General features: G+C 41.8%; 2 protein-coding genes across 5 annotated transcripts in view; one reads left to right on the forward strand and one right to left on the reverse strand.

Annotated features, from left to right (window-relative positions):
- LOC116064311 (CD209 antigen-like protein E) overlaps nucleotides 1-23,752 on the reverse strand; it is a 114,107-nt gene that overhangs the window by 7,023 nt on the left and 83,332 nt on the right. Inside the window, exons 1-2 of one of the 4 annotated variants that reach the window (XM_031319432.2) lie at nucleotides 658-798; nucleotides 475-549 (exon numbers count right to left, since the gene is read on the reverse strand). The exons of 2 other annotated variants lie outside the window; for them this stretch is intronic. In XM_031319432.2, coding sequence (XP_031175292.1) covers nucleotides 475-549; nucleotides 658-694 — 112 coding nt within the window. In that variant the 5' untranslated portion in view covers nucleotides 695-798. Of the gene's footprint in view, nucleotides 1-474; nucleotides 550-657; nucleotides 799-23,752 lie in introns of those variants that run through there. One more of the 4 variants, XM_031319442.2, reaches the window with a different exon arrangement.
- LOC118496004 lies at nucleotides 1,919-3,261 on the forward strand. The gene is made up of 2 exons (XM_036005922.1): nucleotides 1,919-2,147; nucleotides 2,233-3,261. Exons 1-2 carry the CDS (start codon nucleotides 2,056-2,058, stop codon nucleotides 3,254-3,256), a joined length of 1,116 nt encoding a protein of 371 aa, XP_035861815.1. The 5' UTR covers nucleotides 1,919-2,055; the 3' UTR covers nucleotides 3,257-3,261.

Consider the following 23,752-nt stretch of genomic DNA (forward strand, 5'->3'; position numbering starts at 1 on the left):
ACATATGTTTGTACTTTTGTTTTCTTGTTCCATGCTACTGTATACAACACTGAGCTACTCTTACAAACATGATGTTTTGCCCAATAAATATTTCCTGTTTTACTGTAACATTACATTGCTGTTTACAGTGCACTTTTCAACCATTTTCAGCAGATTACTTTCTCTCTAGAACATTGTAAATGTAGATATAAGCCAATGAAAGACAAAAGAGCTTTAGATTTAGAACAACAGTGTGTACATGGTATATCCAAAAATTTACTATTATGAAAAAAGTGTTTGCCATTTGATGCAAATGCGTCATTTTGAGATGTGTTTATGGTATTTTGAATGCAGTTCATTGTGAAGGAGATGTGAGGCATTTTGCATTTCGTGTGAGCAGTTTTGGGAATTGTGTGTAGAGTTTTGAAAAAAGGAGACATAGTTTTGAAAACCTGTGTAAGCTGTTGGAAAATACTATAAATGTGTGAAATGTACCTGGACGAGCAGCCACTTTCTCCACAGTCCAGGATGGTATATTAACATAGTCATCTTCTACTTCCTCGAGTTCCTCTGAAAGATACACATCAAACACAAATGTAGACAACATCCTGCCACATAAACATATAGTAGATAAAGTCCTACATACAGACACATAAACATGAAAATATGTTTAAGTACCAATTTCCTCCTGTAGATTTCTGTTCATCCTGAACATGTTTAAAGTCCCGCTGCAGTCCTGTATGAGAGCTGTTAGGAGGGCGTCTGCTCCGCTGTGATGGTCTTTACTGGACTTCGACTTCAAGATTGTGACTGTGTTTCAATTCAGCAGGTAAGAATAACTGTTTTGAGAAGGGGAAGTATAGTGTGTCCAAATGTTGGTTATTTAGTTCTGCTTTCAAGTTGTGACAGAATTGTTCTTTGTTTGGCAATTAATGTCTCAAGACTTCTGCTTTAATGGTTTTAACCCACACTTTGTGTCTGCAGCATCTTCAAGCAACGTTTGCATCCAATTTCCTTTTTTGAATGATAAACAGATGACTGCCTGCTGCAGAACGTACATGGTACTTGGTTGTCGCCCTTGGACCATCTTGATCATTATGCTGTGCAAAGGATTGTGGGTCGGATTAGCCAGAAAATCTGACTGGATGCAGTCAGACATCCCATTATTTTTGTCATGCATTTGACAGACTATGTATTGGGGACATGCTAAATGGTTTTTTTTCTGGCATACTAGACAGTACGGCCGCATCGATTAGAAATATTCTGGACACATAACAGCTGACAGCGTTTTTAGTTAATGAAAGTATAGAATAGTTGTCAGGGAGAGGAGGTGGGAGGTTAAAGAAGAAAAGAGGCCAACAGGGGGGGAAGGAGGGGAAGGTTGAAGAAGTGAGGAGATGAGGGTGAGAGGAGTGATGAAGGATTACAGTTTTTTCTGATTGCTTAAGCGCTAATCGTGAATCTTGTAGCACAATTTCTAAAACTATTAATACGTATAGCAAAACCACTCACTGAGTTTGCAAAACTAAAAGCACAAACACTGCTTTGCACTCATGTTGCAATTTTGTAACACACACTTTGCAAAACTGTAGGCACAATTCACAGCACAACACTCTTTTTGCAGAACTTTAAACACAACTCTGTGCTTACACTCAATTACCACATTTCCAACACACTACTAGCAAAATTATACACATGTATGGCTATCATTAACACTATTTTGCCAACTGTCTGGCACACATTCACATGTGAAAACTGTTTTAGATAATTAGTTCACTTTGCAATCAGCCTAAGCACTATAAATAAGCCACAGGTAAGCTGTCTGTGTGGAGTACAATGGAAGGAGCAGTAAGAGTGAGAAGAGGAAGAGGACGAGGACGTGGACGTGGAGTTGAAGAAGTTGGAGGGAGAGGACATGGACTTGAAGAAGCGAGAGGGTTAGAGGAAGTTAGAGGAAGAGGACAAGGAGGAGCAAGAAGAGGACGAGGAGGGGAAAGAGGAAGGGTAAGAAGAGTAAGAAATAGAATAACTGATGACATCAGAGCTACAGTAGTGGACCATGTCATCAACCATGGGATGACCCTGAGGGAAGCTGGCCAACGCGTTCAGCCTAATTTGAGCCGCTACACTGTGGCAAGCATCATTAGGACATTTCGAAATGAGAATCGGTAAGTACTTTGTAGCACTGCCATACTCTAATGAGAAACACAACAGTACCATACATGCAAAAATACTGAAATTGTTACTTTACAGAATTGCTAGACGTCCAGATGTTGGGGGCAGAGGAAGAATGTTCACTCCAGAGCAAGAGACCCATATAGTGAACATGGTGATTGCCAATAATGCAATAAGACTGCGCGAAATACAGCAGCGCATAATTGATAATGACACCATCTTTCAAAATATACACAGTGTAAGCATTTCTGCACTAAGTTGTGTACTTGCGCGCCACAGAATAAGAATGAAGCAAATTTACAGAGTTCCTTTCGAGAGAAACACAGAACGTGTAAAGCAACTGCGATATGACTATGTGCAGGTAAGCTATAGTGTCATTGGTTCTGAATTTGGAAGTGCATACTGTAGTGCTGTGCATGGGCCTGATGTGTTGCATTTGTTTTGTCTTGTCCAGAGAGTGATGGAACTAGAAGCAGATGCCATGGGACATGAGCTACTTTTTGTAGATGAGGCCGGTTTTAACCTCAGTAAAACCAGGAGACGTGGCAGGAACATTATTGGACACCGTGCCATCATCAATGTCCCAGGACAACGTGGTGGTAACATAACCATGTGTGCAGCTATAAGCCTAAATGGTGTTGTTCACCATCATGCAACCATAGGCCCATACAACACTGCACATATTATTGCATTCCTGGACACCTTACATGACATGCTCACTGTTCAGAGACCAGAGCATCCCCGATATGTCATCATATGGGACAATGTAAGTTTCCATAGGGCTGCTTTGGTCCGCAACTGGTTTACGGACCACCCATTCTTCATGGCACTCAACCTCCCTCCATACTCTCCATTCTTAAATCCCATCGAGGAGTTCTTCTCTGCCTGGCGTTGGAAAGTGTACGACCGTCATCCTCATCAACAGGTAGCCCTTTTACAGGCAATGGAGGAGGCATGTGGAGATATTGATCAGGCATCATGTCAAGCCTGGATACGGCATTCAAGGAGATATTTTCCCCGGTGCCTTGGACTGGAGGATATCGCATGCGATGTGGATGAAATTTTGTGGCCGGACCCAGAAAGACGACATGATGTAGACTGATTGTCTTTTATACTTTTTTTTTTTTTTTTTTGTGAAATTACTATTTTGTGTTCTGACTCTGTCTTGGTTTTGATGAGTGTGAATAAACACCAATACTTGAAGTTTGGATCCTTGTATGTTTACATGACACTATGACAAAAGTATGACCTCAAATTGACATCTGTACACAGAGAAAGCAAAAGCCAGATGTGTTTTGTATTCATACCATCAGTGTGTAGTTGCCACATTGTGTGCTTAGTAGATGATGGCTTGTGTTTACTCTTTGACACGAAAACACCATTTTTACGAAGGTGTGAAGAGTTAATCTAGCTGTGTTCGCTTTTGCAAGAGAACTACAATGTTTTGATAATTGGGTGAAAGGTTTTCTTATTTGTGTCTAGACTTTTGCAAAAATAGGCAATAGTTACAAAAAATGTGCTTAAGCAATCAGAAAAAACTGTAATGGTCAGTTTCACGTGTTGGTGAAGTTAAAGCCTGTCAGTTTGTTTCCTGCCACCCTGTAGTGTGTGTGTGTGTGTGTGTGTGTGTGTGTGTGTGTGTGTGTGTGTGTGTGTGTTGTGTGTGTGTGTGTGTGCTCTCTGTGTGTGTCTGCTGTAGGGTGTGTGTGTGTGTGTGTGTGTGTGTGTGTGTGTGTGTGTGTGTGTGTGTGTGTGTGTGCGTGTGTGTGTGTGTGTGTGTGTGTGTGTGAGTGTGTGTGTGCGTGTGTGTCGGTGTGTGTCGGTGTGTGTGTTATGTCTCTCTGTGAGGACTTCTAGTTTTAAACATTGTAGTGAGAACAGTTACTACTTGAAAGACTGTTTGAAGGTTTAGACTTAGTTTTAGGGTACAGGTTAGGGTTAGACAACAAGAAGTCCTTTTCTTCAAAAAAAGTACTAATACCACACTGTGACTCCACTATACTTCACATAGGTAGAAAGTGGCTCTACAGTACTGTTACCGCCATTCCCCGGCTGCAATAATGGTGCAGAGACTCCAAGAGTACAGATGCGGAAGACCCGGAAATGCTGACCAATCAGAGCAGACCAGGCTTTTTCAGGAGGGGGTCATATAGGGACAAGCGCTAAAATGGAGCTTTTCAGACAGAGGGTGAATACAGGTATATTTAGATAGACAGCATACAAAAACTAAGGTGTTTTTTAAACATTAAAGCATGTAAACATGTTCTAGAAAGCCAAAAATACAAGCATGAAGGCGAAAATGAGCATGATATGGGACCTTTAAATCACTGGTATGTGCCACTTCAGAACAAATCTGTTTGTATGAGTGGATTTAGCAACATTGCTGTAATCACATTAAGAGCTCTAAAGCCTGAAACACATACGTTAAGTCTCTTGTGATGAAAAACAAACCATATTTTCCATGTGAGGCTGTGTGCTTATTGTCTTTTTGTGGAGTGCAGCTAACAGCTCTGAGTTGAATTCTTTTACGACATGTAATTGAAGCTCCTGTTGGATAGACGACATCAAACACATTTATAGCAAAACTCACAAAAAACAATTTACATCCAAACAAATGTCAAACACATAATTGTGTGATCGCTCGTATTGTCCACAGGTGCTTTTAAACTCAGCTCCCTAACACCCACAATCCTCTTTGACATCAACACTAAACACCCCAAACACAGCGGATAAAAAACGGGAACATTAATCCTTAGCCGGTTTGTTGGGAGTTAGTGTTAACAGTGCTCGTGGTTGATTATTCAGGCATTTATCGTGAACGTCGGAGGTTTTATTGGACGTGACAGGTTATCATTTTCATTACAGAGGATAATTAACACTGGGGGGGAAACATGTTGAGATTCAAGAGAAAAAGGTAAATATGCAATTTATGTTCTTGTTGTTCATACTTCAGTAAAATGTCGGCTGTTTAAACCTGTCGAGAGTTTAATGATCCCCGAGTCCCAGAAAGGTCATAAAAGTTCAATGTTGTATCCCCATCAGGAAGACAGCAGGCAATCTTTCCCTCAGTTCTTATCAATGTCACTTTTTTGCAGATTTTACTGTTTGACATTTCAAGTGTTTGCTGGAGTTTTGACGAGAGACAGCGAAAGGAACTTTACCCACATCTGTATGTGAGTGTTGGTGTCAGAGCTGTATTTTTATAACCTGCAGTCAGACAGGAGTCCAAGAAGCTGTAAGCTGATGAACGCCATAACACACGGCATAGAGTGTCACAGACTGATCCCCTCCTGGGTCCAACAAGTTCTCTAAACCATATGCTGATACAGTTGGTTTATTTCTACCCTGTCATACGACCCACAGGAGCGTTTTCCGTCCTCATATCTAAACCAGAGAATGTAACTCGTTTAAACATGTCGTCGACGTTGTGAAACGGTCACAGTTTGGTTATGTTTAGGCACAAAAACGACTCAGTTAAATTTAGAAAAAGATCATTGTTTGGGTTAGATCTAGACGTTTACTTCCAGTTACGCATGTGACACAGAACATTACATAGTTCCGTTTGTACTGTAAAGTTGTAGTTTTTTAAATCGCCGCACAACAACAAAACGGAAGTTATTGTGCTAGGAACCAAGCACCACCGAACTTCATTATCTAAATATATAGCTACCCTAGATGGTATTGCCCTGGCCTCCAGCACTACTGTCAGAAATCTAGGAGTCATTTTTGACCAGGCTCTATCCTTTAACGCCCACTTAAAACAAACCTCAAGAACAGCCTTTTTCCATCTTCGTAACATTGCCAAAATCAGGAAGATCCTCTCGCAAAACGATGCTGAAAAACTAGTCCATGCATTCGTTACTTCCCGGCTGGACTACTGTAATTCTTTACTATCAGGCTGCTCAAATAAGTCCCTCAAGACCCTCCAGCTGATCCAGAATGCTGCAGCACGTGTTCTGACAAGAAGTAACAAAAGAGATCACATTCCTCCTGTATTAGCTTCTCTGCATTGGCTTCCTGTAAAATCCAGGATTGAATTTAAAATCCTTCTCCTGACCTACAAAGCTCTAAATGGTCAAGCACCATCATACATAGAAGAGCTCTTAGTACCTTATTGTCCCACTAGAGCACTGCGCTCCCAGAACTCAGAGCTACTTGTGGTTCCTAGAGTCTCTAAAAGTAGAATGGGAGCCAGAGCCTTCAGCTACCAGGCTCCTCTCCTGTGGAACCAGCTCCCAACTTGGGTTCGGGGGGCAGACACCGTCGCCACATTTAAGAATAAACTGAAAACCATCATCTTTGATAAAGCTTACAGTTAGGGAGTGAGGAGCGTAGTAGAGTAGAGGGAGGCAGGAAGTACAAGCCCGTTCCAGCAGGGGAGAGTACGAGCCCGGTCCAGGGCCCCTCTCTTTAGCCTGCCTCTCTTAGTTATGCTATTATAACTCTAGACTGCTGTCGGAAGTTCCTTCCTTCCAAGGACACAATGAGCTGCTCCCTCTTCTCTCTTTTCACTTGTCTGCTTTTTGTGCAATCTTAGTCCCAGAAATGCTTGTTACTAACCTAGCTCTGGGGAGTTTTCTCCCCGGAGTCCCTATGCTTCTTCTTCACCCAGAACATCGCCTTGGAATTGGGTGGCACCTACACCGGGGTCCTGGGTGCAGCTGACGCTATGGACCTACTACACCCTGCTACGCTCTGCGATTCCCCGCAGTGTCCGACTGCGTCCTGCCGCGTCCAACCGCGTCCACCCAGGCTGCTGTGCCACACTACACCCCATAACGCCCTGCTGTGCCCTACTATGACATGAACTACTACGACTACCATTGTGGTCACTGTTACACTATCTTTATTATGACTATTATTGCCACCATTCACCACACCCCCAACTGGTGCCGTCAGACACCGCCTACCAAGAGTCTGGGTCTGCCGAGGTTTCTTCCTAACAAAAAAGGGAGTTTCTCCTTGCCACTGTTGCAATAGCTACTGCTAATGCTTGCTCTTGAGGCAACCACTGTAATAGTTGGGGCTTCGTAAACTACAGAGTGTGGTCTAGACCTACTTTATCTGTAAAGTGTCTCGAGATAACTCTTGTTATGATTTGATACTATAAATAAAATTGAATTTAATTGAATTGAATTGAATGTATATGGGAACATTTTGGCGTTATTTTGTCACTTATTCGGAGCAGTAGGCTAGTTGGAACCGATTACCTTCAGGATCCGTGCTAGGCTAAGCTACCGGTGGAGCCATCGGACAGAGTTACAACCCGCATGGAGATGAGAAGGGTATGTATGGACTTATCTAACTCTGGGGGCTACGGTGAATAAGCTAAAGTCCCAATAAGTCGGCGTGTTCCTTTACCATTTCTGTAAATGTGGCAGTGTTAGCCAGCCGGCTAATTTTCAACTGTAGTCCTTTGGCCAGATGATTTTAGACCAGAGCAACAGGAAACAGCGAGACATTAGTACAGGTAAAACTATACAGACAGAAGTCAACAAGACACCATACAGACAGCTAGAGCAACACATAAGCTTTCTCAGTAAGCCATGCAGAGCTACAGGAAGCAGCAAGACATTAGCACAGTTACACATCAACAGTATCCCCATTCAGTATAAGAAGCCATACAAGCATCAAAACACAGCCAAGCAACACAGACCCGAGCCATCTTCATCTTCAACCATGCAAAGCCGTAACAAGCAGTAATAAAAAGATGAAATAGGCTACATCACTCATGAGGGAGGCGTTAATACAGCACAGGTTAATAAGATGGTAAAATATTTAAAATACAAGTTCAAATCAGACGTTACTTTAATCCTGGTTATGCATCTGACGCAGAACATGACATAGTCCTGATGTTCCGTAAAGTTAAAAAAAACTCTCTGTTTCCCTTTATTTTCAAACGTGCAAACTTTCAAACATGAACACCGGTCTCCTGGGTGAAAGTCCTGTATTTGTTAGACACATCCATCCCCCAACCTGCCTCTTTACATAGAATTTGGTGCTCTTATATTTCGTCACCTTACTTCCTGCTTTGCTCCCATCATTACTACTACAGCCGTTACAAGGCACCGCCACTATAAAGTGAAGATAGGTCGTAATTTGTCAGGGTTTCGGTATTTTGTGGTGTGTCTTATTTTTGTAGTTTGTTTCTGTTCTGTATTTTGCTTGTTTCCTGTTTTACTTTGATAATCTGTTCTCTGTCTTGTCTTGTCTTGTTTTACTATCGGTTTTCCCGCTCTTGTGATTACCTGATGTTTTCCACCTGTTTCCCAGCCCTTGTGTCACCTGCCTCTTGTTTCATCGTTACCCTGTGTATTTAGTCTTTGTCTTCCCCTTGTCATTTGTTGGATCATTGTTTGATGTTGCGTGTTTTGTGTCTGGTGTTTGTTCCTGTCAGCACGTCGTAGCCTGTTCAGTTTAATCTGCCTGCTCCATTTTTGGACCGCCTTTGGTTTGTTCTGTTTTTGTGTTAAATAAATCCTCGTGCTCATTACTCCTCGCCTGCTCTCTGCATTTGGGTCCACCAGTCTCTCTCTACACGTGACATAATTGCTGTTTAAACAAACAACTTAGGGGGAGTGTTTTTCCTGGAATGGACAGTCTCTGAAGAATTGACGGTCAGACGTCTGAGCGGTGACCCTGTATGTCGACGACAGAGATGTTTTACAGCTCAGCCGCTCTCAAGGGTGAAAATATTTCATGCAAGGAAAGTGGGAGCTCTGCAGCTGACGGCAGGGGGTGTGGAGGTTTTATGTCATCATGACAGGCTTGAAAACCAGGAATAATAAGAAGTACTCATAGTAGGGAAATCCTTTGTCTAGGTTTACGTACACAGAAGTAACTTCATGTTAAAAAATAACACTGACTCTGGAACATAGACATTGGAATGTTTTAAATGGAGGATAATACTGTCTGAGATTTTTTGGAACCAACTTCTAGAGGCTTAGCTCTTAGCTATCCTAACTAAAAATACACTTAGCAACACCGCCTAACTCAAGACATATCTGGTCTGTATAATCCGTACATGAGGAGTTTTGTATTTCTGTTGTCTTGACAAACAGTCGGGTTAGTGACTGTGTGAAGTTTTCTGAAGCACAATGGCACCAAACCAGGTTTGGTGCCATTGGGCCTGTACAGAGACCAAAACCTGTATGCACTGACTGTCTTTGACAACCTACAGCCAGAGTACTGGGCGGATGGATATACTGTTGTTCCTAAAGAAATAGTTCCAACACGTAACAACAGCAAAACAGCCTACTTTTCTGTAACCACGGCCTAACCATGACTCTGGGAAACTTGATATTATCGTTATGTCTAGTTTGTCTGGTTTCAGTTCATTTGTAGACATTTAAGAAATTAACGCAACTTGATGGGAAAAAGAGGATTCGTTACGGCATTTCGAAAACACATGGCTTTCTTCCTGATTGTCTCACAGTCTGTCCTTAACTTCCACTTTTGTAGCACAGGAAGCGGCACGTAAACCTGTAAAACCACCACTGAATCAAAATAAAAGTTCCTCTTATCTGTGAAATAAGCACGTGACCCAAATTGCAGTAGAGAATCGATAAGAACCGAAATCGAAAGTAAGAATCGGAATTGGAATCACATTTGTTAAAATCAAAACGATGCCCAACCCTAGACATCAGAGTGGTATATCCCCTCACTCCTGAAAGAAAGTAACTAAACCTATCTCCAAATTAGTATTAGTAATAAGTTGTGATCCAGTCCTGTACATCAGACCATGGTCGTCTCTGTGCAGCAGCTCAGTGTGCAGCTGTGTGAATATAAAGCAGGAGAAGACAGATGGAGCTGCACTGGGTTTCAGCAGACAAAGGTTAGAAAGAAAAACCTGGAGGAATGAGCTTTTCTCCTGACAGCAGTGACATGCCCCTTTCCCTCATTCCCTCACCAGCTCTGCCGCTCGCGCGCGCTCCATCACGTTGTCACGCTCGGCCCTCATCACTCGGCCTCGGCCCCCGTGGCCCTGCGCTGAACCGAGCGGCGGGCTCATTACAGCGGCGGCGGGGGCCTCGGAGGCTGGCGGACTGATGTTTAGCAGCTGAATCATACCCCCCTCCCCCACACCCCCACCCCTGGCGTTGGTTTCAGTCTGTCGAGATGGGGAACGTCATTCATCAAGAGCCGTCAGGCCGTCAGTCACAGCGGAGAGAGGCCACGGTCGTTAAACGTCCTGCGGGCCCTGCAGCTCCACACTCTGCTGAAAACTGCGTCTGTGGGTAGAAAACTGGTTATTGAGAGAAATCTGACAAATAGAAGAGCTGATGTGAGGAATTGAGACGGATGGTGAGAGAGACGCGTAGGGAGGAGGCTCCTAAAACACTGCGCCTTTGAGCCGGGGAGCGGAGTTCATTTCCCTGGAAGAACTTAACTCTTGTGTTGTCTTCCCGTTGACCATGCAACTTTTTTTTTCAACGTTGTGGTCGTCGTTTTCGACACTTCTGTCGCTGTTCCCCAAAGTTTTTTTATATATTTTTTTGTCAGTTCTTACCATAGACTGTATATTAATGGACAGTGCACGTGTGACGTCACCCATTGGTTTGTGGAGATCTGATGAGTCATCGAGTTTGCCGTAACGGGCGCAGCCATCCTCGTTGCGGATGTGAGGATTTTAGATGAGAGGGAGGAGCTGCTTACACTCTACGTTACGTTACACACTTTCAATGGCAATCACATCATAGCCACGCCCTAAAACACCCCCTGCTTCATCGCCGAGTTTAAAATCAACAAGACCATAATTTAAAAAATGAACACCATTCTGTGTTGCAGAAGACTTAAAACTAGCGATTGAGACAATAAACTCATTATGAAAATGTTTACTGAGGTAATAAATCAAGCAGAGGCGGACTTTACCATTAGGCAAAGGTCGGCAATTGCCTTGGGCCCCGAGCTACCTAGGGGCCCCCAAAATGCCCCATTAACTTATGCTTAAGTTTTTTTTTTTTTTTTTTTACTTTTCGCAAATTATATATTTCTGAAACTCCATTTGCGAAAAATGGCATCAAATCATTAGTTTCGCAGACCGGAGGGGGCCCCCCCACCTCACTACATGATTGGACTATTCCATTATCTCACTTACTGCGCATCTGCGAAAGTGACAAGGCTGTAATGTGCCAAAATACGGAGAAAAAAAAGTGACAGACAGACAGAGTGTGTGTGTAGAGTGACAGACAGTGGACAGAGTAGAGTAACAATGAAGCCAAACTACCCAAGTGGTGCTGAAAAAAGGAGGAAGCGGGAGGAAAGCAAAACGTTTTTAAAAAAATTGCCGAAGTTAACAAACTTTTTTGTGATGCCCGCCGCTGACAATGACAACAACGCTACAACCCATGCTACAACCACCATCACGACCGTTAGCACTGCTGCTGGCGAGGAGGAGCTACCCGTTGCTGCCGACAGTGCCAGCCCAGGCTGCTCAAGCGATATTGCTGCTAACGTTACATCCAAGGCAACTTTACAGGATGAGGAGGATCCTTCAACTTCAGGTAACAAAACCTTCGCGTTCACTTTCAGTGACAGTGATAATAATGATGACGACGTCTATGACGAAAAAGACGACAATTCCAATGAACAACTAATGAGTACTAGCAGTCATTCTGACCAATGTGTTAATCTTGAAGATGACCCAGCACTCTGGCCAAAACATCTCACTGACAAAGAGCGCTGCTCAATAGTGCAGAGAGGCCCAGTTCAGAGCAAGGACGACAGAATTTATCCTAAAAATCAAGAGGGGCGAAGATTTACAAGCAGCAATTATTACCTGCAAATGAAGAATGGAGAAAAAATAAGGAGGTCCTGGCTCATGTACAGTGAAAAAAATGACTGTGTTATGTGCTTTTGTTGCCGCTTGTTTGGTAACCGAGAAAAGGCCACTCAGCTAAGTGCGGATGGGTTCAATTACTGGAAAAATCTTTCTGCCCACTTGAGACAGCATGAGAGGTCTGCAGAACACATCACAAACATGGATGCTTGGCGCAATCTTTCACAGAAACTACAAACAAACACAGCTATAGATCAGGTAAACCAAGATCTAATTGCTCTTGAAGTAAACCGCTGGAAAGAGATTTTAAGAAGACTTATTGCAATTGTAAACCATCTGGCAGAGCACAATCTTGCATTTCGTGGCCACTCAGACAAATTGTTCGAATCTGGTAATGGAAATTTCCTTGGACAAGTACAATTAATGGCTCAGTTTGACCCAGTGATGCGAGAGCATCTGAGGAGAATTCAGGCAAAACAGCTAACTGACACCTATTTAAGCAAGCATATCCAAAATGAACTTATTTCCCTTGTGGCAAAATGTACAACTGATGCAATTGTAGAGAGAGTGAAAACAGCCAAATACTATGCAGTAATTATGGACTGCACTCCAGACCTCAGTCACAATGAGCAGCTCTCAGTGGTGCTACGAATTGTTAATTGTGAGTTATCAAAGGGTGTCTCCATCCATGAGCACTTTGTTGGATTTCTTCAGGCACTTGACACAACAGGAAAAGGCTTATGTGAGACATTTTTAGGCCAACTAGAAACACTAGGATTGGATCTTTGCAACTGTCGAGGCCAGTCTTACGATAACGGGAGCAACATGCAAGGTAAAAAGCAGGGAGTCCAAAAGAGAGTGCTGGAATTAAACGACAAAGCGTTATGTGTTCCTTGTGGAAGTCACACACTGAATCTTGTTGTTGGTGATGCAGCCAAGTCCTCTGTAACGTCCATCAGCTTCTTTGGGCTGTTACAGCGACTTTACACTCTTTTCAGCTCCTCAGTTCAACGTTGGACCATTCTCAAAGAACACGTCAAGAATCTTACACTTAAAGCATTGTCAACAACCAGGTGGGAGTCCAGAGTTGAAGCTGTGAAAGCTGTTCGCTACCAGCTGCCTGAAATCGTGAAGGCATTAACTGCTCTAAAGGAGTACGCCGCAGAGAAACGAGATGCAGATGTTGTCTCAACAGCTGAAAGCATCTGCAAGGAGCTGCAGAGATGGCCTTTTGTGGTGAGTACCATAGTGTGGTACAATGTGTTGTTCCAGATAAACAAAGTGAGTAAGATCCTTCAGAGCCCCAAAGTTTCAGTCGAGACAGTGAGGGAAGAAATCAGGGCAGTGAAAGAATTCCTTCAGGAATTTCGCAGTCATGAATTTCATTCTGCGAAAACAGATGCCAGGGAGATAGCAGAGAAGCTGGAGGTGGAGATGAGCTGGCCTGAGGTGCGTCAGAGAAGAAAAACCAAACAGTTTGAGCATGAGGGAACAGAGCACATTCAGTCAACTGCAGAAGAGCTCTTCAAAAGAGAGTTTTTTCTACCTCTAATAGATACAGCTCTTGTCACAGTAGAGAACAGATTTTCCAACATGGAAATCTTCTATGAGCTTTATGGATTTCTCTACTCAATCGACATAATGAGAAGCACCGAGAAGGAAGGGAAGCTGGATGAATGCTGCCGGAGATTAGAGCAGAGGATGGATGACATTGATGCAGAAGATCTGAAGCTTGAGGTAAAGGGTGCAGTTAGGTCATTCCCGCCACATGTCTCATCACCATTTGAGATGCTGGACTACATATCTAAAGAGAATTTACTTGACATATATCCAAATTTGAGTATAGCTTTCAGACTCCTCCTCACTCTCCCTGTTACAGTAGCTTCAGGTGAGAGAAGTTTCTCATCATTGAAACTAATCAAAACGTACCTCAGATCAACTATGTCACAGGACAGGCTGTCTGCTCTAGCTGTTCTCTCCATCGAGCAGGAAGTCAGGAAGTCACTGGATATGGAATCAGTGATAGCAAGATTTGCTGAGGCCAAAGCTCGCAAGGTCAGATTATAGCGCTTTAGACATGACAATACAGACACTCACTCACTCACACACACACAGACACTCTCACACAGACACACTCACACACACACAGACACTCTCACTCACACACAGACACTCTCACACAGACACACTCACTCACACACAGACACTCTCACACAGACACACTCACACACACACACACAGACACTCTCACACAGACACATTCACACACACAGACACACTCACTCACACACAGACACTCTCACACAGACACACTCACACACACACACACACAGACACTCTCACACAGACACATTCACACACACAGACACACTCACTCACACACAGACACTCTCACACAGACACACTCACACACACACACACACACAGACACTCTCACACAGACACACTCACACACACAGACACACTCACTCACACACAGACACTCTCACACAGACACACTCACTCACACACAGACACTCTCACACAGACACACTCACTCACACACAGACACTCTCACACAGGCACACTCACTCACTCACACACAAACACTCACCCACTCACTCACTCACTCACTCACTCACTCACACAAACACTCTCACACAGACACACACATACGGGTCTATGTGGATTAGCTGGACTTTTTCTCCAAACAGGCCCGGTGGTGGTTTAGATGGACTACCCTTTCCTGAGGTCCTAGAGCTATGGGAGTTAGATTAAAACACTCAAAAAAATCTGAAAAAAATTCAGGTCACTTTAGACTTCAGATACACCCTTCAGAGCGTGATACACACCACCCTAAAACTATTGTGGTTTATAGAGACAGTTCTCCTTTTGAAAAATATGTGACTTATAAGGTCCAAACAAACATTATTGGGACTTTAAAGGGACAATGACGTCACTTAAATATACTGCTCATTAACATAAATACACATTAACCTGACACCACCAAGCATTACTTGGACTTAATTATTTTATTGTACAACATCACCATTGTTAGTTAGTGACACTGACTAACAGCCAGATAGCAGCCTGTAACAGCTTAACAATAGATTGTCACACAACACAAGTGCCATGACAATAACTTAATTTAGCTTTTTTGCTCAATTCTCATTCTTACCCAACTTCAAAAGACCCATGGTTGCTCATAACAAAAATAAATTAATAAAAATGTAAAAAAAAATAAGTGTTGGTTTACAGTTTGTTGTGATGGCCTCTTTGTATAATTCAACCTTCTATTTTTGTACTGAACCTTTAAAATGCCATTATTACAACCTATAACAGGCAGATAACTTGTAACACAAGAGCCACACTTTTTAAAACATATTAACCCAAAAACACCACCACAACTGTCAGTGTATTTAAATATTTTCTTTTTGGGACTGTCTCTTTGCAGTTATTCCTCTATTTCTAACAAAGTCCCTTATATTTTACACTGTTCTTTATGCCAACACGGGGTCTTCCACCAGTTTGCAGTGAGCATTCAGTTTTGGTTGTAATTTTTCCCCTGCTTATATGATCTTTGAAGGAATGCAACAGCATTACTGCAGCGACCTCAGCCTTAGACCACACTTTTTTTACCACTCTTCTGGATCCATGTTCTTTATCTGCATAATTCCCTGGAAGATTAGCCTGGTTGACCCCAGACCCCCTCTCAGTTGTAACTGAGAGGGGGTCTGGGAAAGGTTCATTGACAGTTCATTTCCAAAGGGGGGTCACCAACGGATGCCGCTCAAATTCCTCTGGGCGCATTGGATAGTCCAACCAATCAGACCAATGATCCGGGTGACGCTGCTCTTCGGTAGCCGTCATGTTGAATGTAAACAAAAAGCTGCTCGCCGTCGCTGCGCTATTGTCGTCGCGTAAAGCCCGCCTCAATGGTTGTGATTCCCTCGATTTCGGGGACATTGGAAATGGGTTTGAATGAGCTCTTCGCCAGACTGACTTGCAGAGCAAATCTCAAATTTGCCGAAAGTTTGTCAGGGTTTACCCGGGCTACTGGAAGATAGGCAAACAAGAAAAAAAAATATCACAAACAAAATGTTTTGTCCAGTTGAAGCCATCAAAACAAGAGTTCAGTTAATGCCACAGTTGACAAGAAATTGCAGATAACTTTTCAGTTTATAATTCACTTTGGGGATCAGTTGACTGCTCACTCAATGTGATTTCACCAACTTTACTAACCCATATTAGAGTGGGGACAATATGGAGGGTATTAAAGTCATCAGCATTAAAACAACAGTTTTAGAATGTCTTTGCTGTTCATCTATTTAAGGGGCTAAACCTTTTGATATTTAAATTAATTTAAGTACAGTTAGTAATACTACAATTAGTAACATGTCTTAAGTTATTTTGGCATTTTACTTCAACACCCCTTATTTTAAATGAAACAAAGACTATGGGGTTTAAGGTCTGATTCTCAGATTTAATCTGATCTCATAGGGTTAGCTAAATAGTGTAGGAACTTGGTCTGAAAGTTTAGTCTTGATATTGAAATATAACACAAAGTACGTAACAATCAGCCAAATACTACTTTTAACCTCTTAATCTTCTATATTTTGTGTCATTTTGTGTCATTCAGACCCATTTATTTTTAGTCTTTTAACCAACTTGCCAATAAGAGAATTAATAGAACGTACTTATTGGCAATCAACAGAACATATGAAGAGATGGAGGTTATCTCAAATTCAGTATACATTTCCTGATTATAAATTAAGTGTATATGCTCCCTTGCAGACAAGATGTTTTGTACAAATGCAGTACAGTTAAATTTAGGGCTATTTATTTATATCCCTTTCTTTAAGAGTACTCTTGCATTTTGATAGTTGAAAACTTCAGAGACAGGAAACATCACAGAGACGTGCATAAATATCCTTGGATGGAATCCAACTATGGATGTTGCAGTTTTGTGGCATGTGTAGAATACACTGCTTTTTTTTTAAATTCCTATACTTCATTTTATTATTTTTAAAATGATATGAGTTTTTATTTAGCTCTTTCTTCCTTTCATACCTGGTCTAAAAAGGATGCGTCTTATTCAAAGCACATTAAGGTGCTTCACAATTCAACATGGTGCCCACAGTGGACTTGGTGTTTGCTTCGCTCTCCTGACACTGACGTAACTTTGTTTATTTAGTTATTGTGCATCTTACACGCACAGCTTGTGTGTGCAACAGTAAGATACAGCAGGGAACAACTTCTGGACATTGGCAATGTTCAACACAAGCTTACAACACTGCCTCTTGAACTTTGACTTTCTCCTACACCTGGACCAAGCCAACTCCAGCCGGCAGGACACAGCAACACCAGTGTACCCACAGCAGGGACGAAGCAAGAGAGGTGGGCTCCATGCTAGGCTAAGCTACAGGACCATGCTCGCTAATGTCTACTCTCTTGACAAATAAGATAGACGAGCTAAGAACTAGGACTACAAGTCAGCATGAGATAAGGAAATGTAGTGCTCTTATTCTCACTGAGATCTGGCTCTCTGACAGCACGCGAAACTCGGTTCTCCTGCTCCACACACACTCCATCTGCCGCGGAGACTGCACAGAGGCCTCGAAGAAGACCAGGGGAGGCGGTGTGTGTACAAAAGATGGTGTGGGAATGTGCAGGATGTTGAAAAGCACGGTTCACCAGACATTGAACTTTTAATGCTGAAGTGCAGACCCTTTTATCTACCAAGCAAGTTCAGCGCTGTGCCTCTGCTCGCTGTTTACATTCTACCGCGATGGGGATGCTACAGGACCTCATCAGCAAGCTGGAGACTGCACACCCAGATGCTGTCCTTCATCGTGGCCGGTGATTTTAACCACTGCAACCTCAGGGAGCGTCCTACCAAAGTACCATCAACACATGAGCTTTCCTTCGAGGGACAATACCAAGTGTACAGCAACGTGAAGAACACTTACAAGGCTGTGCCTCGGCCGCACTTTGGACTATCAGACCACATCTCAGTGTTCCTCTACCCAGCCTACAGGCAACTCCTCCTCCAGCTCCCCCAGTAAGTAAAACTATTAAAGTGTAAAGTGGAATGAAGGATCTGAACTAGTGCTTCAGGACTGCTTTAACAGTACAGACTGGGGTGTGTTTCAAACTCCTGCTCTGAGAGGGGACTTTACTGTGGACCTATAGGAATATGCTGCAGCTAACATTCGCAAATACACTGAGAAAATTATCCCCACTAAACGCTGCAAGATCTACGCCAACAACAAACCCTGGATTAACTGAAGTGTGGTCCATGCTATGTGCGCGCTCTGCTGCATGTGTCTCGGGTGACACTGAGGACTAGAGAAAGGCCAGATATGACCTGCGTAGATCAATCAGACAGGCCAAGAGACAATACAGACAGAAGCTGGAGGGATATTACACCACTGCTGATCCCGGGAGCATGTGGCAAGGTCTGCAACACATCACAGACTGCAAACAGAAAACAAACCGCTCACTTCAAAGCCCTCAACACCAGCTGAAAGGGAGGGACTATGGCCAACAAGGGCATACTGGACACACCGCTCTGTGTCACCGTGTCACCACTCGGTCCCCACCTGCTTCAAGTCCACCACCATCATGCCCCTCCCAAAGAAGGACACTGACTTGTCTGAATGACTACCGGCACCTAAACTATAACTGTGAAGCACAGAGCACCTTATTCAACTCAGGTTTTTTTTTCTTTTAATTCCAACTTAGGTTTACTGTACACTGTAAGTTACATTTTAATATTATATATATATATTTTTTTACTTTATTCTATTTTTCTATTTGTGTTGTGTATTTGTGTTATTATTTAACTGTTCTGTTAAGGGACTTGGGCAAAGTAAGAATTCCATTGTATGGTATAAACCACTGTGTTTCTTCTGTGCATAAGACAATAAACCTCTTGAATCTGAATCTTACCTTCAGAGGGAAGTACACTCTCATTTACTGTGGACGACACAAATGACACTGATCCTGTTGAACACACAATTTAACAAAAGTTACTTTTGTCACAGGAAAAAATACATTTCATCAGCAGTGACTATGAAGTGAGTTAACATACCAAAGCCTCCAATGTCATGGCCTCGCTCTGTGGTTGTAGAGTCAATATCCACAGGCTCCACAGTTCCAAACTCTGATGCTGTGACTTCTGTGTTGCTGTTATCAGATTCGCTCCCACTGTCTTCAGCGTCACTTAACACAATCTCATCTGGAAAATGGTATTAGTAAAACTCACATAAATAGCTGGACATAAAAATCTGTGGTTGAAATAGCCACATCAAATAAAAAGACCTAGGGAAAAGATAGTAGGCCTGTGGTTTTATACTTGCAACTTTTTGCAAAGTACCTATTTTTACTAGAGTAGTTTTGAGCTATTATACCTATATAATGTTAACACTGCAGGTCTATTTAAGTGGTTAGAGCACAACACATGTACACTCTATACTAATTCACAAAATATCTAACCTGTGCATCGATAGCCAAGCCACTTGAAGGAAGATACGGGTCCCACACAATTAACACACTTGTCCAAGGAGGATACTGTCGCGCACACCAGGCGGTGTTTTTGACACTGTTGGCGAAAAAATTAATTGTAGTATTTATTTATGCCACATAGTGTGAAAATAAAGATATTTCATATTTACATGTCAATATCTAATCACTATTATATATTATTATATATCCAATTATATATCCAATACCAATGTGACATTTAATTTACCTCATACAAATTATTACCCTGTTATTGCATTGTATTTTATTGTTATTTATAGTGTATCTTATTTATGTGCAGCTTATTTATGTGCAGCTTATTTATAGCGTATCCTATATGAAGATATACCTTCTTCATATTTTTAAATTGTAGATGGGGAATTTGTGGTTAGCCTCAGTGCCAGGAGCTGACTTGTTGTAGCCCAGTATAACTAATAGGGTGCCTATCCATTACATGTAACCAAACAACTTACCATTCACATTAAACCAACATACAGATCAAAGGCAGGGAGTCCAAATGTTCTTGTAAACCAAAGTGATGTCTCTGTTGACAGGACCCTCTAAACTGTATGGTCCTCCCAAGTCATATTTGGGTGGGGTTCACCGTTTGATACACATACACTCCGATATTATACTGACTGAAGCTTGAAAAAGCATGTTAGGACAATGTCCTTCCATTTCATTGTCCACATAAAGCATGTTCTACTCAACATTGTCCACATAAAGCATGTTCTACTCAGGCGACTGCACACACACACACACACACATTGAAATAGGTTGGTAGATTTAACATTTTGCCACAAATAACTTCACTAAGTTGTACATCAGATTTAATTTACCTCTTCAACCTTGGTGAGTGGGCCGAGCTCTGGACTAGTCTGATTCAGGTAGCTGACAGCTGTATGGATGCACTTGCTCTCAGTGGTCAGCTGTAGAAGATGAAACAGAGACAAAAGGACAATAAAGAGAAAGTCCTGGGAATGTACTACTAGAGAGGATATTTGACATCTGAATAAAAAAACAAAAAACATTCTACTGTTGACAGAAAGACAGAGGAAAACCTTGCTTTAAAACTCACTGACAACATTTCAAGATATTAACAATCAGAGCAAGATATTTATAAAAATCTATCTTTTGTGAATATATACCTCTTCAGTATCATCAATTGTGGATGGGGGATTTGTGGCACCACAAATCTTTGGAGCCATTTTGTCATCAAGGGCCTGTAAAAAGGAAAAAAACAAAAAATATATATTATCATAAATATCTTGAAGACAAGATGTTCCCTGTGTAGCATTCTGTGAAAAGATATCATGGCTGTATTTCTGAGTGTTCTGTGGAAAACACGTAGTCTCTGAAACGGTTCTTTAGTCACTGAACAGGCCACATGACTACAGTCTGTAGACTATGAAAACTATACTCTGATGAATACAGCATTTGATTACTTCGTTGTTTATCTATTGCCAGCCCACTTGCTAGAATGATCGCACTCCTAGAATAAGTGGCTGTAAGCTTTTACATGGAGTGACTTTTTAGTCCTTTTATAGCTCTTAGATTTGCTATGATTCTTTTTAAATGACATCTTGTCATGAATTTTCATCAGTGTTGTTGAGTGGGTGCTCAGTACCTAAACAACGTATCATTCACATTAAACCAACATACAGATCAAATGCAGGTAGTCCAAGTGTTCTTGTAAACCAAAGTGATGTCTCTGTTGACAGGACCCTCTAAACTGTATGGTCCTCCCAAGTCATATTTGGGTGGGGTTCACCGTTTGATACACATACACTCAGATATTCTACTGACTGAAGCTTGAAAAAGCATGTTTAGACAATGTCCTTCCATTTCATTGTCCACATAAAGCATGTTCTACTCAACATTGTCCACATAAAGCATGTTCTACTCAGGCGACTGCACACACACACATACACACATTGAAATAGGTTGGTAGATTTAACCATTTTGCCACAAATAACTTCACTAAGTTGTACATCAGATTTAATTTACCTCTCCAACTTTGGTGAGTGGGCCGAGCTCTGGACTAGTCTGATTCAGGTAGCTGACAGCTGTATGGATGCACTTGCTCTCAGTGGTCAGCTGTAGAAGATGAAACAGAGACAAAAGGACAATAAAGAGAAAGTCCTGGGAACGTACTACTAGAGAGGATATTTGACATCTGAATAAAAAAAGAAACCATTCTACTGTTGACAGAAAGACAGAGGAAAACCTTGCTTTAAAACTCACTGACAACATTTCAAGATATTAACAATCAGAGCAAGATATTTATAAAAATCTATCCTTTGTGAATATATACCTCTTCAGTATCATCAATTGTGGATGGGGGATTTGTGGCACCACAAATCTTTGGAGCCATTTTGTCATCAAGGGCCTGTAGAAAGGATAAAAACAAAACATAATGTAGACCGTGGACTATGAAAACTATACTCTGATGAACACAACATTTAATGACTTCATTGTTTTTGTTCTACCAGTCTGTAATGGTCAGTATCCTCTTTGCTATGGTGTGCTGGGTAGGTGGCATCAGGACTGGTGGTGCTAACAAACTGCTAACAAAAGCTATAAAAATCATGTTCTACCTGAAGCTAGATGGAAAATGTACATTATTTTGGTATGTGAAATGTTCTATGGTTAAAGCATTTCTTATATGAGAACTATAAATTTCATAAAGTCAAATTTTGACCACCTTGCATCTCCACTGCCAGTCTGAGTCACCATAATTATAGGTGATCTCCTCTCCAGAGGCCTGTACTACGAAGCAATATTTGGCGTTAACGAGGTAACTTCAGTTTCAACCCAGGGTTTTCTATATCACGACGGTGGATCACTTGTTACCGGGTTCAATCGTCGTGGTAACTTATGCTGAACACCTAAACCGGTTGGGAGCAGGTTATGTTGGAGATTAGAGATCAACTGGTGTAAAAGCACCGCCTACTGACCAATCAATACTCGATTGATAACGGCGTCACCGTTCTTAGAAAGATCAGGTGGAGGTCGGTGCGCGGAGAGAGAGAGAGAGAGAGCGAGAGAGAGGGATGCGCTCATAAAAGTTAAAACATTTAGAGACCGACAAACCAGTTAACATTCCCTGATGGGTATTTTTATGAAATATATAGATTTTAATGGGAGGGAATTACATATAGGCTATTTGCATCTTGAGCCGTGTGTTGCCAATGTGCACATTGGTTTGAATTATGTTTTTATATGTTTTATTTCCTCTCACGATCGCTTCCGCACTGCCAGGGTTGCAACTGAAATAATAGGCTAAAGCAACGGCAGTTTATGGAAAGGACAAGTGTAATTATGATCAGATCTTGGTCCTGACTGATGGGGAAGATATTGATAAGCGTGATTTACGCATTTACAGCGTCGGCTATTTTTTGCCAGCTTTACTTCTGTTTTGGGAAGCAGCGACTATTGTATTGTCTGTGTTCTTCATATTTATGTAGAATTATAGTTTGCTCTTCTAATGTAAAATATGGTAGATGTTTGTGATTGGTCATGCTGTGCAGACACCGCCTCTTTTATGTGAATGCGCGCGTCGCTGGATTGGGAAACCCTGGGTTGATTGAACTAGTTGTTAACCAGCGTCGTGACACAGCTTATGCAGGACTGCAGTTGTTAGGGTTAGTGAAGCTGGGTAACTGAAAAAAATCCAGGGCATGTTGATCTTGATTTGTAGTACAGGCCTCTGGACTTATGTCTCAAACTGCAAACAAACAGAGATGGGGCTTCCCTTGCACAGTGAGGTACTTCATCTTGGCATTAGGGTTTAAATGGTCGTCATTTACAATTCTGCCAAGTGACCCATTCTCTGTTGCTGCATCAACACTACAAAAACACGTAAAACAAGTTTTTTTTTCAAAACAATCTGTTTTTATACTAATGCAATGTAAATTAACCTGACGTGAGAAAAGAGAAAAAGAGTCATATAATTCTGATTAGATTAACCAGTGACATATATACGTACCACCAAAGTCCTTTTAAATTTGGTTTCTTCGGTCAATAATTACAGATTATTATGACATTAAAAAGAACCACGGCATGAAATGTTATCACTGTGATGCTTCTGGCATTAGATCTGTTTTAGAATTATTCAAATTAACATGCACCTGACTGGTCAAAGAATGGTCAAAAGTATGTAAAACTACAAGAGAAAAGGCATTCCCATCCCCTCTACACGTTTACTAGATTCAACATAGTCATATCTTTGGAAAGTAGTCTAAACCCAGACATTTGCAGGAGGCTCAGTAAGCAGGTGCTGGTTGCTATAGAAACCATGGTGCTTTATACTACTGC

This window comes from Sander lucioperca, chromosome 10 (assembly GCF_008315115.2).
Source record: "Sander lucioperca isolate FBNREF2018 chromosome 10, SLUC_FBN_1.2, whole genome shotgun sequence".
Classification (NCBI taxonomy): domain Eukaryota; kingdom Metazoa; phylum Chordata; class Actinopteri; order Perciformes; family Percidae; genus Sander; species Sander lucioperca.